Source organism: Colius striatus, chromosome 5 (assembly GCF_028858725.1).
Source record: "Colius striatus isolate bColStr4 chromosome 5, bColStr4.1.hap1, whole genome shotgun sequence".
Classification (NCBI taxonomy): domain Eukaryota; kingdom Metazoa; phylum Chordata; class Aves; order Coliiformes; family Coliidae; genus Colius; species Colius striatus.
The window spans coordinates 21,341,745-21,356,001 of NC_084763.1; the positions used below are offsets into that span (position 1 = coordinate 21,341,745).

At 38.6% G+C, this 14,257-nt stretch overlaps 1 protein-coding gene across 4 annotated transcripts in view; it reads left to right on the forward strand.

Annotated features, from left to right (window-relative positions):
* Positions 1–13,933, forward strand: part of TBC1D5 (TBC1 domain family member 5) — a 327,211-nt gene extending 313,278 nt beyond the window's left edge. For 3 of the 4 annotated variants that reach the window (XM_061996640.1, XM_061996639.1, XM_061996642.1), the window contains 3 exons: positions 2,617–2,696; positions 3,926–4,102; positions 10,099–13,933. In XM_061996640.1, the coding sequence (XP_061852624.1) occupies positions 2,617–2,696; positions 3,926–4,102; positions 10,099–10,392 (551 nt within the window). In that variant the 3' untranslated portion in view covers positions 10,393–13,933. The remainder of the gene's footprint in view (positions 1–2,616; positions 2,697–3,925; positions 4,103–10,098) is intronic. The other variant, XM_061996641.1, reaches the window with a different exon arrangement.
* Positions 13,934–14,257: the final 324 nt, after the last annotated feature.

A 14,257-nucleotide genomic window follows, 5' to 3' on the forward strand; every position in this document is an offset into this window, starting at 1 on the left:
GCATTTTTCTGATTTAGGTGAAAGTGTGTTCTTGGAGTCCAAAACTGTGTCTTAGAGCAAACTCCAAGTGGAATTTTTTCCAAAATAGATTTTTGTTGTATTTGCTGTATTTCCAACCTTGTCTCTCTGAATCTTTTTTTTTCCCCCGAAACTAATGTTTAAATCTGGCATTAATCTTGCTAAAGTAAATATGTGATGATATGAATATTTTTATGAATTTTTACTGCTGGCTAGCTGTCATAAGTTCTTAGAAATTTCTCAGTGTACTGGTTGTTCAGACACAGTTACAACTGGTTTTTGTAGGGATGATGAGTTCTTTGCCTTTTTTTCTGCAAATACTGACTTATAAAACATCTCTAAAGAACAGAAATAATATAAATTATTTCCACATCATGTGGGATGCCTTTCGGCTTTTGTTCTCTCACTCTTATTTTCCTGATTTTTTAGATTTCCTTAATTTAGTCTTCATCGGGTTGGAGGTTTGTTTTGAATTATTTCCTTGGTCCATCTGCTTAGTCAGTGTGCATACCTTAGTTTTTATAATGCATACCTTAGTTTTTGTAGTGCATGGGTTTCATTTATGTGAGGATCAAACACTACAGAAATGCTTTCTGATGCTGAAAAATGGAAAAGACAATTGAATTCGGTGATTCAGGCTGTGATTAAGCATTGCTTTCTTGCCTGTGAAGACTTTGGACTTCAGATGTTTCAAGTTCAGAAGTAGAAAATCATCCATTGTTTGTTAAAGAATGAAAATCAGGACTAAAGTATTATTATTAGCAAGTAGGAATATCTTATTTACCAAATTGAGAGACTGGCCAGTTTAGATATAAAGTTTAAAAAAGCAAGTAAAATGTGGAGTTAAACTTTCTCTCAATTCATACTGTTACATATATATGCAGAAGGATGTAGTTGTATATCCTTTCTAGCCTTTGCAGTGCAGTGTCTTTCTGATGTAAAATCAATACTGGGCTTTGTTCAATTGTACTTCACTTGACTTCATTGCTGCAGGACACTGCTGCTCTAATATGGTAAATAATCAGTGCTAAACGATTTAACCATGGATCTACTTGTTCACATAGGCTGCTTATGCAGAGCTGAGGTATCCTCCACTGGTGGGCCTTTTTCATACAACCTTTCATGGACTCATGTCATCTATTGCCTTTTCTGGCTCTAGCCTCTTTTATTCTTTCTACATTTCAGATAGCTTCTTAAGCAGTTCATTTAGTATTTAGGCTTGGATCATTTCCCTATTTGTCCTTTGCGTTCTTCATTTATACCTTTTTCTGAATTCTGGCTCTCACTCCATTTCAAACTAATGTGTTTATATATGGGTTTTAAATCCACCTCTCTACTTCTAATCTTTCTTCTTGTCCAGTCTCCCACATCTCACACTTTTGCTATTTATTTTATAAATACAAAACTTGCACCAAGTTGCTCAGTGCTTTTACTTTAAACTTCATGCTGTGTTAAAGTTGGCAGTGTCAGCATATTTATCCTATCAGCATAATCTGTGACTTTTCACTAGTTCGTGTCCTGGGCATGTCTTTAAAAACAAACAAGTGCACTGCAGGTACAAAGCTCTACTGGTGAAGCACCTGGGATACAGATATTCATGAGCGCAATGCATTGTTCCCAAGTGAGTGTCACTGAGAGATTTGGGTTCAGCTCTGTATATTTAAGACAAGAGTGACACAAAAGCATATCCTCTCATTTTCAGTTGACAGATATAATCTCATTCTGTAAATCAGTCACTAGAAATCTTTGCTGTTTTCTTAAAGAGGAGGAAAGTAGGATTTAGGGGGACAGAGAAGGACCTGAAATAAAGAGCCTGCAGAGCTATCAGAGGTATAGGTTCTCAGGAGTGGTTTGGACTTCAGCATTGGCTGGGATTTCTCTGACACAGGGAAAGCCACCACAACTTCAGCTGCAATGTGTTAGCCAGCCTCCAGCCCTGACTTCTGTAAACACCATATACCAGAGTGTGGAAATACATTCTTGGAGGCCAACACTATAGACATACAGGATGAGAGTCTTCTGAAGTGATAGTACTCCCCTTTCAGTCAAATAAGTTTTGTTCAGCCCTGAGTCTTTTACCTAGAAAATGGAAGGAAATTTGCAATCTTTCTATAAAGAAGGAAGAGCATTTATAAATAAAGAGCATTCTAACATCTACAGTGGCCATGGGATCAAGATGAAGATTACTACACTCCTACACTAATCCTTTCCTTGAGCTACAGCAGCTTCCTAGAAATGTCCTTGAATGTTTTCCAAAGTGTTTGCAGATTCAAAGATGTATGTAACTCTGTTAGCCACAGAGATCAATGTTTTCTTCTAGGGACCATTAGTAGCCTGAGTCCCTTGGTAGCCTGCAGCAGCAGAAGTCCCAAAGCAGCACAGCATTGCTGGAGGCCTCCTGACAGCAAGGCCAGGCTTGGGCTGTCCTCGCCTCCACAGCTGCTAATGTTGTCAGCTTCTAGGTCTGTGTGCAAAATTGTGTTTGCAGGTCACAGGATTTTGTTTTGATGGCGTAAGTCAGCAGTGAGTTGGCAGCACACTAGAGATTATTTAGAGAACTTTCTCTCTTTACCTTTTTTTTTTCTTTTGACATTGCAGGAAATATTCAGGATGTCATATTACAAGAACATTTGGAAAAAGAAGATGAAATTCTGGTTTCCTTGGCTGGTTTGAAGCAGGTATAACTATTGCTCAGCTTTAGCTTCTTGTACCCTTCAGTGCCATTAATCCTTTACTTTTTTTTCTCCTTTTTCATTCTTCTTGTTTGCTGCTGGTTTGTCTTTTTGTAGCCATTTTACTAATAATAATGCATCAAACATTGTGGTGTACTTTAATTTTAAAAGGTAAAACTCAGCTATAAAGAGTCCAACTGACTTGCACGATATTTGCTCCCTGAAGAGTTCTGGAGGCCTCAAACCACAACTGAGGCAGTACGACACTGAGTTCTGGACTTAGGCCACCTCGTCATTTTTCTTAATGCAAGATGCACACTCTAGGCAATAATCATGCCCATGTCCTCCTTATTTCAATGTGACAACGCTTGAAAGGCATTGAATTAAATGAAAAAAATACTACCTACATAAAATGAAAATGCTGCTGAGCATCTGTAGCTCTGATTATATTACTCTGCTTCCTCAAAATACATTTCATTAAGAACAATGTGACATATGTTAAACCTGTAACGAGGTAAGGAATAATCTTAACAATTTCATTCTCATTAAATTTCTTGGATAGTTGTTTTCCAGGCTTTGATAGAACAACATTTCGCTGATACTTACATATATAACCAGTGTAGATGTGAATGTTGACTTGCTTCCTATCTCTACAAAGCACATATTTTCATAGAATCATAGAATGGTAGGGGTTGGAAGGGACCTTTAGAGATCATCTAATCCAATCCTCCTGCAAAAGCAGGTTCATCTAGATCAGGTCACATAGGAACATGTCCAGGTGGGTCTTGAAGACCTCCAAGGAAGGAGCCTGCATAACTCCCCTGGGCAGCCTGTGCCAGGGCTCCCTCACCTGAACAGTGAAAGTTTTTTCTTATGTTTAAGTGGAACTTTTTGTGTTCCAGCTTCATCCCATTACCCCTTGTCCTGTTGCTAGCTACTATAGAAAAAAGGGATGTCCCAACCTCCTGACACCCACCCTTTAGATATTTATAAATGGCAGATATTAGATATTATTTAGATATTTATAAATCTCCTCTTCTCTAGACTAAACAGCCCCAGTTCCCGCAGCCTTTCCTCATACGAAAGATATGCCAGTCCCCTGATCATGTTGGTGGCCCTGTGCTGGTCTCTCTCCAGAAGTTTTCTATATGAAAACATGCTACACAGAGCTTCAGAAAATTTAGAATTCCTTCAAATTTCTAACTTACGTCCTTTCCCCTCCCATTCAACAACAGATCAAGGATATCCTGAAAGGTTCGTTGCGTTTCAACCAGAGCCAGCTGGAAGCTGAAGAAAATGAGCAAATCACTATAGCCGATGATCATTATTGTTCCAACAGTCAGAGCAAGGAGACAGGTGATGTCCTAAAGGGGCCTGTTCTGACAAAGCAGCAGTTAGTCTCAGGACATCAGGTAAGATACAAACATTGCAAACAGGCCAATGATGGAATGAGTCTTACGTTTTTGGAGACTTTCTTTCGCATATCTGGATATTGCATGGGAATTCACCAGCATTCCTGGTCCATAAGGAGCCATGGTTAAAACTATCTCCCTAGCTATTGTCATACTCCCATCAATTATTTTGATTGTGGTTATCCAATGTTTAGAGAGGTTCGTCTTTCAGACTGTTGAATCATAGTATCACAGATTAATTTTCTACAAAAAAAAAGATGGAGGTAAATGTTTCCGTATGATTATTCTCATTGTCCTTGTCCTCCAGAATCCCATTATGTAAGAGCTGATTATCTGCATTGCAGTGTATTCATGGCCAGTCCCAAAAAGGAAATAGGAAGGGGGTTGCTTTTACCTTCTACTCCATTGTATTTACTTTCTCCTTGAATCAGTAAACAATGTTTCCACACACAAAGCATGCGGTCACAGGGCAAGTTCATACACAGCAAGAGGTATTCTCTTTTTCTGTTGAAAGGTCTCTTTCTGTCTAGATCTGAGTCTGACTCAAATGTGATCTTAAAAAGTAATACTTTTGTATATGCATATTTCTTTATTGGAGTTCTATTAAGTCTGCCATGCCTACTGATCCTCACACTTGTACACTAGTGACAATGCTATCACCTCGGAGCCTGACTGAGTCTGCAAATAATTGACTTGTGACAAGTTTACTTAGAAACTACAGGAAATATTTATTCACTTTGAAATAATTACATTAGACTGTTTTGAGTTATTACACACAATCCACCTGAGCTGGAACACTCTCTGTTAAAAATTGCATTTTAGTTGTATTTTCAGTATTAGAAGAAGTACCAAGATTTGGGGTTTTTTACTTAGTCGTGTCAGGTTCAAAGAGCAAAGCTTAGCTAGAAAGCTTTCATTGCTTGTTTAGCTTTGTGATTGTCATTACAATCAATACTTTCTGACATAATAAAGCCATAGGTTAAACTGATGTAGCATATCAGAGTGTTCATATAATGACCTCCTATTTTTGCCTTTTCTTTCCTAGAATTTTATACAAAGTACCTTTTGCTTTCTTTCCAAAATAGCACTTTTTTGGCGAGTTTTACTTGGATTTATTCTAGAATTGGAAGACAGAATGACCCCACATGTGCTGGAGAAGCCCTTAACTGTGATGCTGGTCTAACCCGAGCAGAGGTGCTGGGGGCCTGCATTGAGAGTGGAGCAGGTGAAGCAAGATCTGCACAGGTTTCTTTCCAGTGGAAAATTTTTGAGTTACACATAATGAGGTCTGTTCTTGTCCCAGTGTGTAGTCAGGCTATATACATCCCAGCCCCAGGAACTGAGAGGCATCTGTGGGTCCCACAGTTTTGGAGGCTGCTAGTAAGACAACTATGAGCAACATGAGTAGAAATTGTACAAGCTAACCTTCTGCACAGCATTAATGAAGCTTCAGCACTGCATGTTTTATGTTTGGAGGTGAAGCACATTCATACAGATTAGCCTCCTCCCCTCTTGTCTTCTGGAAGTTCTAGTTATCATAATAAGCAACAGCCACTTTCACAGAAGGAAAGAGAAAAGATGGGGGTTGTAAACGGCAGTCCAGGAGGACCATTAGCATCCCAACAGTCTGTGCTGTGTTCTGAGACCATCGTCATTAACCACCAGTCTAAAATCAGACAAAAAGAGGAGAGCTTTGGACCTCTATTAATAAACCATTTGAAAATAAAACTGCTGAATTTAGTGGGCTGTGACATTCGACTGTTAATTGATGGGGTCAGTTGTTTTCCTGAACTGGGCTATGGCCAAAGCTTTTAGCTTTGCTGAAGAAAATGGGCTGCACTGATGCCCTGGGTCAAGCTGTGGGTAGTTACTGAGAGCTGCAGAGGGATTAAAAATTCCAACCACTTCTAGACCATGTAATGCATTATTACTAAATACATTTTACTGTGTTTACATGTTCTGTGACTTTGGTGATGCTTGCAATTCGGTTTGATGTGACTTACACTGCAGACATTTTTCCCTGGTAGAATTAGAGGGATATTTTCTAAGAAAACTGAAAAAGTTACAGGTATAAATTTTTTGTATTGTGTAATTGAGATTAAAATGTGATCTTTTGTGCTTGGTTCTTACATAAGTATAAATTATCTATCACTTTATTTTAAAGTGCTCTTCTTTTTTACCTCGAAATCGCTTTCTGAAAACTGACAGTAAGGATACAGCTATTCTTTGGAAAATAAGGCTGCAAAATTAAAAATGCAAAAAAAATAAGAATGAGGCTCAAAGAAACAGCATTTTTTGGAATATTTGGCTCTGGTAGCAGCATGCAGTTGACAAACAGAAGGCTTCTGTTGCTAAATAATGAATGATAATTAACACATTATCTTGCCTTTATGTCTGTTCAAAGAAGGAGGCAAAATGAACTGCTGTTCTTCTAAGCTTTCTTGAATTGTATCCTTACAGTTAGTTTTAACTCATTCACAGTATGAAGGCAATTGAAATAAGCCTGGTCCTAGTAGCTGATATTCATCAGGAAAAAATGTTTGGAGGAGCCATATGGCAACGGGCGTAAGGTTGTTAACTTTCAAAGCTATTCAAAGTATAATTCTGTCATTTTTCATTTATTCAGTAGTGGCAGCAGATGGGAGAAAACATGGTTCACGTCAGCATGAGCTTCCTGAAACAGAAACAGGCAGAAGAAGAAGGGAGGAGGTATTTTACCTCTGGAAATATCAGTACCAAAATACCAGTGTATGCCAGGGATAGGCAATCATTGATGGGAGGCCCTTTTTTAGTATTTTGGAGTCAATACCTATGCTTTGCTGCTCCTCTGATATTTCAGTGAGCTGTAGGTCTCTTTAACCTAACCAAAAAGTGTGGGTAGAAAGGAAAGTACTGTTACAAAGCACAACACTAACACCAAGAAATTGGGATGAGCAGTTTTCTTTCCCTTCCCTTTAATAAAGGGCAGGATGCTTTTTTAACTGCACAAGAGCACATTTTTGGAAGCAGAATTTAGGAAATTGCAACAGCAGTGCAAAGTGTTTATGACAGAGGGTCCTTCCTGGGGCTCACTGCCAAAAGGAAGACACCCTGTTAGCATCTGTGAGGATGCCAGCGAGGATAATACTGACCTTGCTGGGCGAGTGTGTCACCGGGTAGCATGTGTGTCACCCTACGCAAGGTTGAGCCATCTCAATGTGAGGGCTGCAAGGACTGAAATAGCATGATCTTGATAGCTTGGAATAACAAAGTGTATAATTTTGCAAAATGAGACAGTACTGCCTTCCCTGTGAGCTTTTAAATAGAAGCATGGAAAGAAGCCAGGTGAATTATGCAGCAGTGGTTGTTTAAAGGAATGTGTATTTCTGTTGTGCAGGGGAAACTAAGTGCTGAAAATTTTTAGGTGGTGTCAAGAGCTCCCAAAAAGGCTTCACCCAGCCTTGTCTTGTGACTGCAATGGATGCCTACAAAATTAAGCAGCTACCAACACGTGAACCTCATGAGGCTTGACAAGAACAAGTGCAGAGTCCTGTACCTGGGTCAGGGCAACCCCTAATATCAATACAGGCTAGGAGATGAAGGATTGAGAGCAGTCCTGACCAGGACTTAGGGATACTGGTGGATGCAAAGGTGGATGTGCCCCATCCCTGACAAAATTCAAGCTCAGATTGGACAGGATTCTGAGCAACTTGACTTAGTTGAAGATGTCCCTACTCATTGCAGAGGGGGTTGGACCAGATGACAAAGCTTTAAAGGTCCATTCCAACCTAAACCGTTCTGTGGTTCTATGCTGGTGGAGCAGAGACATGGTTGTGTGCTGCCTGTGTCCTCAGTCCCCTGGAGATGGCAGACGATTGACTGACAGCTCATGATGACAGCATTTCCAACAGAACAGATGAAAGCAAAAGACTAATTAATAACAAATGGTGTCTCAACTCGGAAGTACTTAAGTAGTGAAGTGTCTGTCCTTGTAGGATAGATCTGTTTGTTTTTAACTTGAAGCTGTTGACGTTTGAACTACTGCTCTGGTTCTGCACAGATCGGGAAGTTTGCCACTGATTTTGATAGAGCTCAGCACAGGATAGTTATTTATATTTCCAAAACCAATCTGCACAGTTTGATATGATTTAATTAAAGCGTCTGAAGAAAATTAATTAATATCAAAAAATGATGGATGTAAATTTATGTCAACTTGACAACTGTCTTACATTGGGACCTTTAAAACTGTAACCATCACCCTGGACAGAAGATGTTTCCATTTGAATAATAAAGTATTAAAATAGGTTAATTACAAACAGAATACACCATTTTTAAAAAATGCTGCAAAAGCAGAAATGTTTGAATCCTTGTTCATATCAATTTTGGAAAAGAACAGGTTCTGTATTTTATCATATTTTCACATTCAGAAGATACTTACCGTGTTTGTGACTTCTAACAAATTTTAACAGCTATGTAAAGAACAACCAAAGACTTCCAGCTCCCTTGTTTCATACTACAGTCATTCTTAATCAGTGGTAGGTTTTGCTCCCTGAGCTACTCTGCAGTTCTCTTTCAAGAACATTCTGGTCTATAAACTGAAATCAGAACAATGGAAAATTATTTTCAGCTGTAATAATAAATGTGACAGGTTTTGCTGGAGGCCATGGATAACATAAATCCCAGTTGTGGCTGATACTAATGATGAACTCCATACTCCAGTTTCACATACTGCCTATATAACTGTATATCATCCAGAGTATTCCTATTGTTCTTTTTTGTAACTGCTTTCTTTTTTTTTCTGTAATACTTACAATCTCTCTTTTTCCCTAAATTGAATTTACATTTTTGTGTTTGGTGAAAGAGTCACAGCTGAAGGGCTTGTAGCTGACACGTGTTGACATGCACATTTCCCCAGCTGCAGGTCTACTACTTCTCCTTTTCCTCAGTCTCACATAAGTATAATCAAATATGCTCGTTTCAATATCACACCACTTCAGGATGCTTGTCCCCACAGGCTGCTTGACAGGTTGCATTGTTACCCTGAAAAAATCTGAGTGAGAGCAACTGAGAAATCAGTCATTCTTGTTGGAGGAATGTAGCACTAGATAAGAGTTGAATGCATCTCTAAAGGTCCCTTCCAACCCCTATCATTCTATGATTCTGTGATCTCTTGCAGAAGATCAGTCTGTTTGTGTTGCAACCAAGCTAATAGGCTGCCAGCTGTCAACAAGTGAGAAATCCCACTCTGCTGTATATGGCAGTCTTTCTTTCTAATACCACATAGCTCTGACTGTTGAAAAGCTGGGTTTCTCCTGAGCATGGCCAGTTGGAATAAAGACTACAAGTTCATAGAATGTTTTCAAGTACACTGACATGTAGTCTTGATCCACTGCCTGAGTGCTCAGGGACACACATTTCCAAAGGTCTAGCCAGATAGAAGAGGGATTCACAGACCCTTGTTTTCGGGTAGTGTTAGGGAATACTTGACAGCACTAAGGCTGGGAGCCCTTATTGGTCAAACCTGAACTGGTACGCACTAAACCAGGTCTATATGTGGCTCAGATTCCACAGGTCAGGGTTTTACTAGGAAGTTTTGTATCAAACCAGTCTCCTGACAAGCACCAAAGTGCCATCAAACATGTAAACCAGCAAAAAATCTTCAATACTACTTCATTAATTACTACGGAAAGCTAAGAGCAGTGAGAGTATAATTAGTGAAAATCTTCACTGTGGATGTGTTAGACACCCAGCTCCTGTGGTCACTGCATGGATGCACATTGATGATGGATTGTATTTGGTACACCAAATAACATATTTTTAGAGTGGTAGGTTTTTATGTTTTGGTAAATAACAAATCATTTCATCTAAAGTTGATGCCCACTGTATACTTCACTTCTGGTTTCGGGCGTTGCTCCTTCTGGATAATAATTATTCCTTTGTCCCATTCCCATCATAAACCTTGCTAAGTGGCAAAACTGGTACTAACTTTAAGTCCTTTCTGTGCTGTTGTCTCACAGACTACAACAGAGTCAAGCACTAGTGACAACAAGAGCGCTGATGACTATATTATGGTTTCCAAAGAAGAGGAAAGAAGTAGAAGTGCTGTCCCGGAGCCGGCACAGTCCCTTCAGGCACACAAGGAGGCAGCAGCAAAGCCAGAAGCTCCATCTCGTTCTTCTTTAATATTCTCTGACCCATTGATGGGCTCCATTTCTGCTTCCTCCAGCAACTTGAGCTCCAGTCCTGATGATGACAGCAGTAATAATAGCAAAGATTCTGACTTTGCTATTGTCAGCCCATTGGACATCTGAAGAACAGGTTGGGAGAGTCTGGGAGGTCAATTGTTAAAACTCAGCTCAAATTCCTATGATTCCACGGGATGGATAGTTCCTTGGATTAGGAGGACAGAAAATAGATAAGGGTAATCCATTTCAGCTGCCAAAAGCCTAAATAAAATAAAATAAATACAAACCCACCCAAGACTTACAAATGTGCAACTTTTCAAAAAGAATAGACATCTTTTAATAACTGCCTTAAATAAAGACCCAGTAAAACCCAGTTCTAATATAGAGTTATTCTTAGTTATACAGCTATCTTACTTAGGAGCTTTATTACTATAAAACTGTTGCTATCCCAAAACATAGAATAGTATGTGTTAGGTGCCGTAATGGCTTAGGGAATGTGTAGATACTTGGCATCCGACCTGAAGCAGCAAAGACAAGCTAGATTTAGTATCATCCTTTTACAAAACACTCAACTGGGTTTTCTGAGTAGGAAAAGGTGTTATTTCTTCAGAGACTGATTAGAGAATTAGGGAATATCTCTCCAAAAGATTAAAAGCATCATCCTGACAGTAAGCTTGTTCTCAGTTGAGGAATCCTAGTTTCTTCATTTTCATCCAGCAATAGCCTGAGGTGTGTTCAAAGCAGAGATTTGTGTAGTTGTTCCTCAGCACTGTCTTACAGGAGAATGTCTGAGAATTCCTTGAGAATGGGGGCATACACAAAAAAGCCTTACTTTCCTTTGCCTACTTTTTTCCCTTTGAGAGTTCCCAGTTTGCCTCTTTCCCTCTTTATATCTGTCTACTTTTACTCCCCCTGGCATGAATTGTATTTTATTTTACTACCACAGTTAAAACAGTAGGTGCAAGGGAAATTACAGTATTTCATAGAGTAGATCTGAGCCAGTCGAACTAAAACTAGCTTGAATATGATAACTTGCCAGGGAAGGGTTCAAAGTGAACTGAAATGTCTGTAACTGAAAGCACTTTATGTCTCATTGCTATTATCTTCTATAGATTCTGTTTACATATATTCCTGTATGAATTCCACATTTCTTATTGAAGAAAACATAATGGTGCAGCAGCATTAACCAACAGAAAGTTTTAAATTCCCTCTAGAACTTGCTCTTGTATGGAAAAGCATCTTTCTTTCCCATCAAGTTGGCAGTACATCTAATAACTACTTTTCCAAGTAGATTGGAGGGGAGAGGGGTGGTACTGTCAGATTCCTTTAAACTGCTGGAATTCACAAAAAGAAACTGGTGGTGAGTGGTTACCTCCTCTTGTGGGACCTACACAGAGCTTGCTTGAGGAAGGAATGCTAGAAAGTCACTCTGTAACAGCAGCAAAAAATTTGCATCATTTGCTTTTAAGATACATGCACATTATACCATGCAACAACTTCATCATTGCATGGCAAAGCTTGTGTTTGTATGGAGTTAAGAAATGGTACTTACTTGCTGCTTAGTCTGCAATTGTAAATGGAGCTAAGTGCCGTATTCCAAAGATGAGGTGACGTAGTTTGCTGGTCTTAGATTTTACAAGATCTGTGTCAGTGACTGAAGAGATAATTGTCATTACATGGTAGCTGCCATATCCTTACATGTTTAGAAGCCACCATGTAGTTCTCCTGAGATTATTTGTGCCTTGTAAAATGATAAAATACTGGAATGTTATGAGCAGGCATAGATAGCACCACACCTCTCAGGGACACGGTGATATGAACAGTCAGATGACTGTTTAGATAAGAGATCTTAACTGCATCATGTTTCAGGGAGGTGTTTATTTTGGTTTAATTTTAAGCTTCATAGAAAATCACTTTGGAGTTCATCATGCATGCCTGTGCTCAGGTTTATTTTGTTTCCCTGCGTTTGCGTGAATGCCAGGAGATTAGGTGCCTGTTGATTTATTTAGATTTGTCAAGCTTTTCTAGCTTTAACCCATTCAGCAAGGCTTGTGCCACACCACCAACAAAGGGGAATCTGTTCAAGAAGTATCTGTGGAAAGAGGAAAGAAATATTCTGGGGACAGAGAAAAAAAAAAAATGTATATCCTGTGAAACATAAACCTTCTAAAGATTCCAGTACTTTGGCAGGGGAGATGTTTTTACTTCGTTTTTATTTTTTTAAGCATCAGTCTTTTGATTTCTGTTCTGGTTGGTTGTTTCAGGGATCACATTGCTATTTTCTTGAATGGTCTCATTGCCAATGGAAGAGTGTGATTTGTACAGTTCTTTTATTTTTGTAAGTTAGTTGTATCTGTAATATTGCATATTTTGAAACAGTGCTAGAAGTATATACAGATTTTGGAAGTTTCTAACAAGTTTTCAGTAATCAGTGAATACCGAGGAGCTGATGCCTATCGTACTGTGGAATATGATATCAAATCCTCAGAAGCAGAGAATTGATTATACAAAGAAGATTGGAGTGAATTCCAGTAGAAGAATCTGCTCTGGTTGTGCCACGTCCTTCCACATCTCAAATATGTCATCTCAGAGACTTCATGGTAATGTGGAGATCTTTACAACTGGGTTATATCCATTAAGTTAGAAACTTGTTAGACAAAGTGTCATCACCCTGTCTTGCATTCTGTTAAGAATATGATGAGAAAGAAATTGTCATTTAAATTAGAAGATGGTTCTTTTCCTCCAAAGCTGACCTGCTCTTAATGTTCATGGAAGACAATAATCAGAAAAAATGCACACATTGGAAATTACCAATGGAAACTAATATGAGATCAAGAAATGTATCTGAGACCGTTGTACTGTATCTCACTCTGTAATTTATGATTGTTTAAAGTCTCTTGCATGTCATGTCAGTTGTGTGTACTGCAGAAAGGCAGTATCATATTTTGACTGGGTATTCATTTAGTGGTAGAACTTTGTATCTTTACTCTGGAAGAACATCTAGCCTGCTTTATTAAAGAATTAACAATTTTTCTGGGCTGTGTTTGTGCTGTTTTCTCAAAACAGAGGGAAAACTTTTTGACTACAATACTGGAAGTATGATTTCTTAGAACAGGAGCGATTAGAAATTCTTGAACTGTTTGATTATCTATAAAAGCACAAAGATTATTAATATTTTAATCAGATTTTTATATATGATCAAGAGAATAAAACTACTTGGCATTTATCTCACCCAAACAACACAGAACATTTCCTATTTTATCATATTTATTATATCTGAAAAGAAATAAACAGAATTCAATGTGATGTAACTTTTCTGCATTTTCATGAAACTTGGTGTAGTTACATCATGTGTCTCAGTCACAGTGCCAGTATCTGTACCGTGCTTTTCCAAATCTCATACTTTATTTTAGATTCTTAAATGTTTCATGTGATGCTCCAATATGTTCTCCTCATTAGGTGACACTGAGGCAGCTATTTAAAAGATTAAAATTCAGATTTAAGGTGTACTTCTGCCTGGCAGTTACAATGTCATCTGTTCAAATACGGACACAGCAGTCCTAAATGTGAACAGATTTCCAAGATAATAATACTTTTGATTTTGTGCTGCATGTTTTGATCTTGAGTGAATGTCTGTAATGGCTTATTAGACTTGAAAAGGTGCAATTTTGTAAAATAAACTTCATTTCCCTATGGAATAGTAGTTACACTGTCTCATAATCTGTGCTGTTCTTTTAAGAGTGATTATACAGAGTATCTGCCTTAGTGCTTCCTGTGTCACCGAAGCTGCTAGACTCCCACTTTAGTAGCTAGCCAAATTCAGCCATGAAAAAACATGAAAGAAGGTCATTGGAGAAATAATTTGAGACGTACACATAACAACTTGTTTGACTCCTGCTTGCAACCCATTTAATTGCTAAAATGGTGAGGGAGGTTTTAGAAGATGTATGGGAGGCTCCTGCAAGTGGAGAAGTGCATAACCACAGAAGCA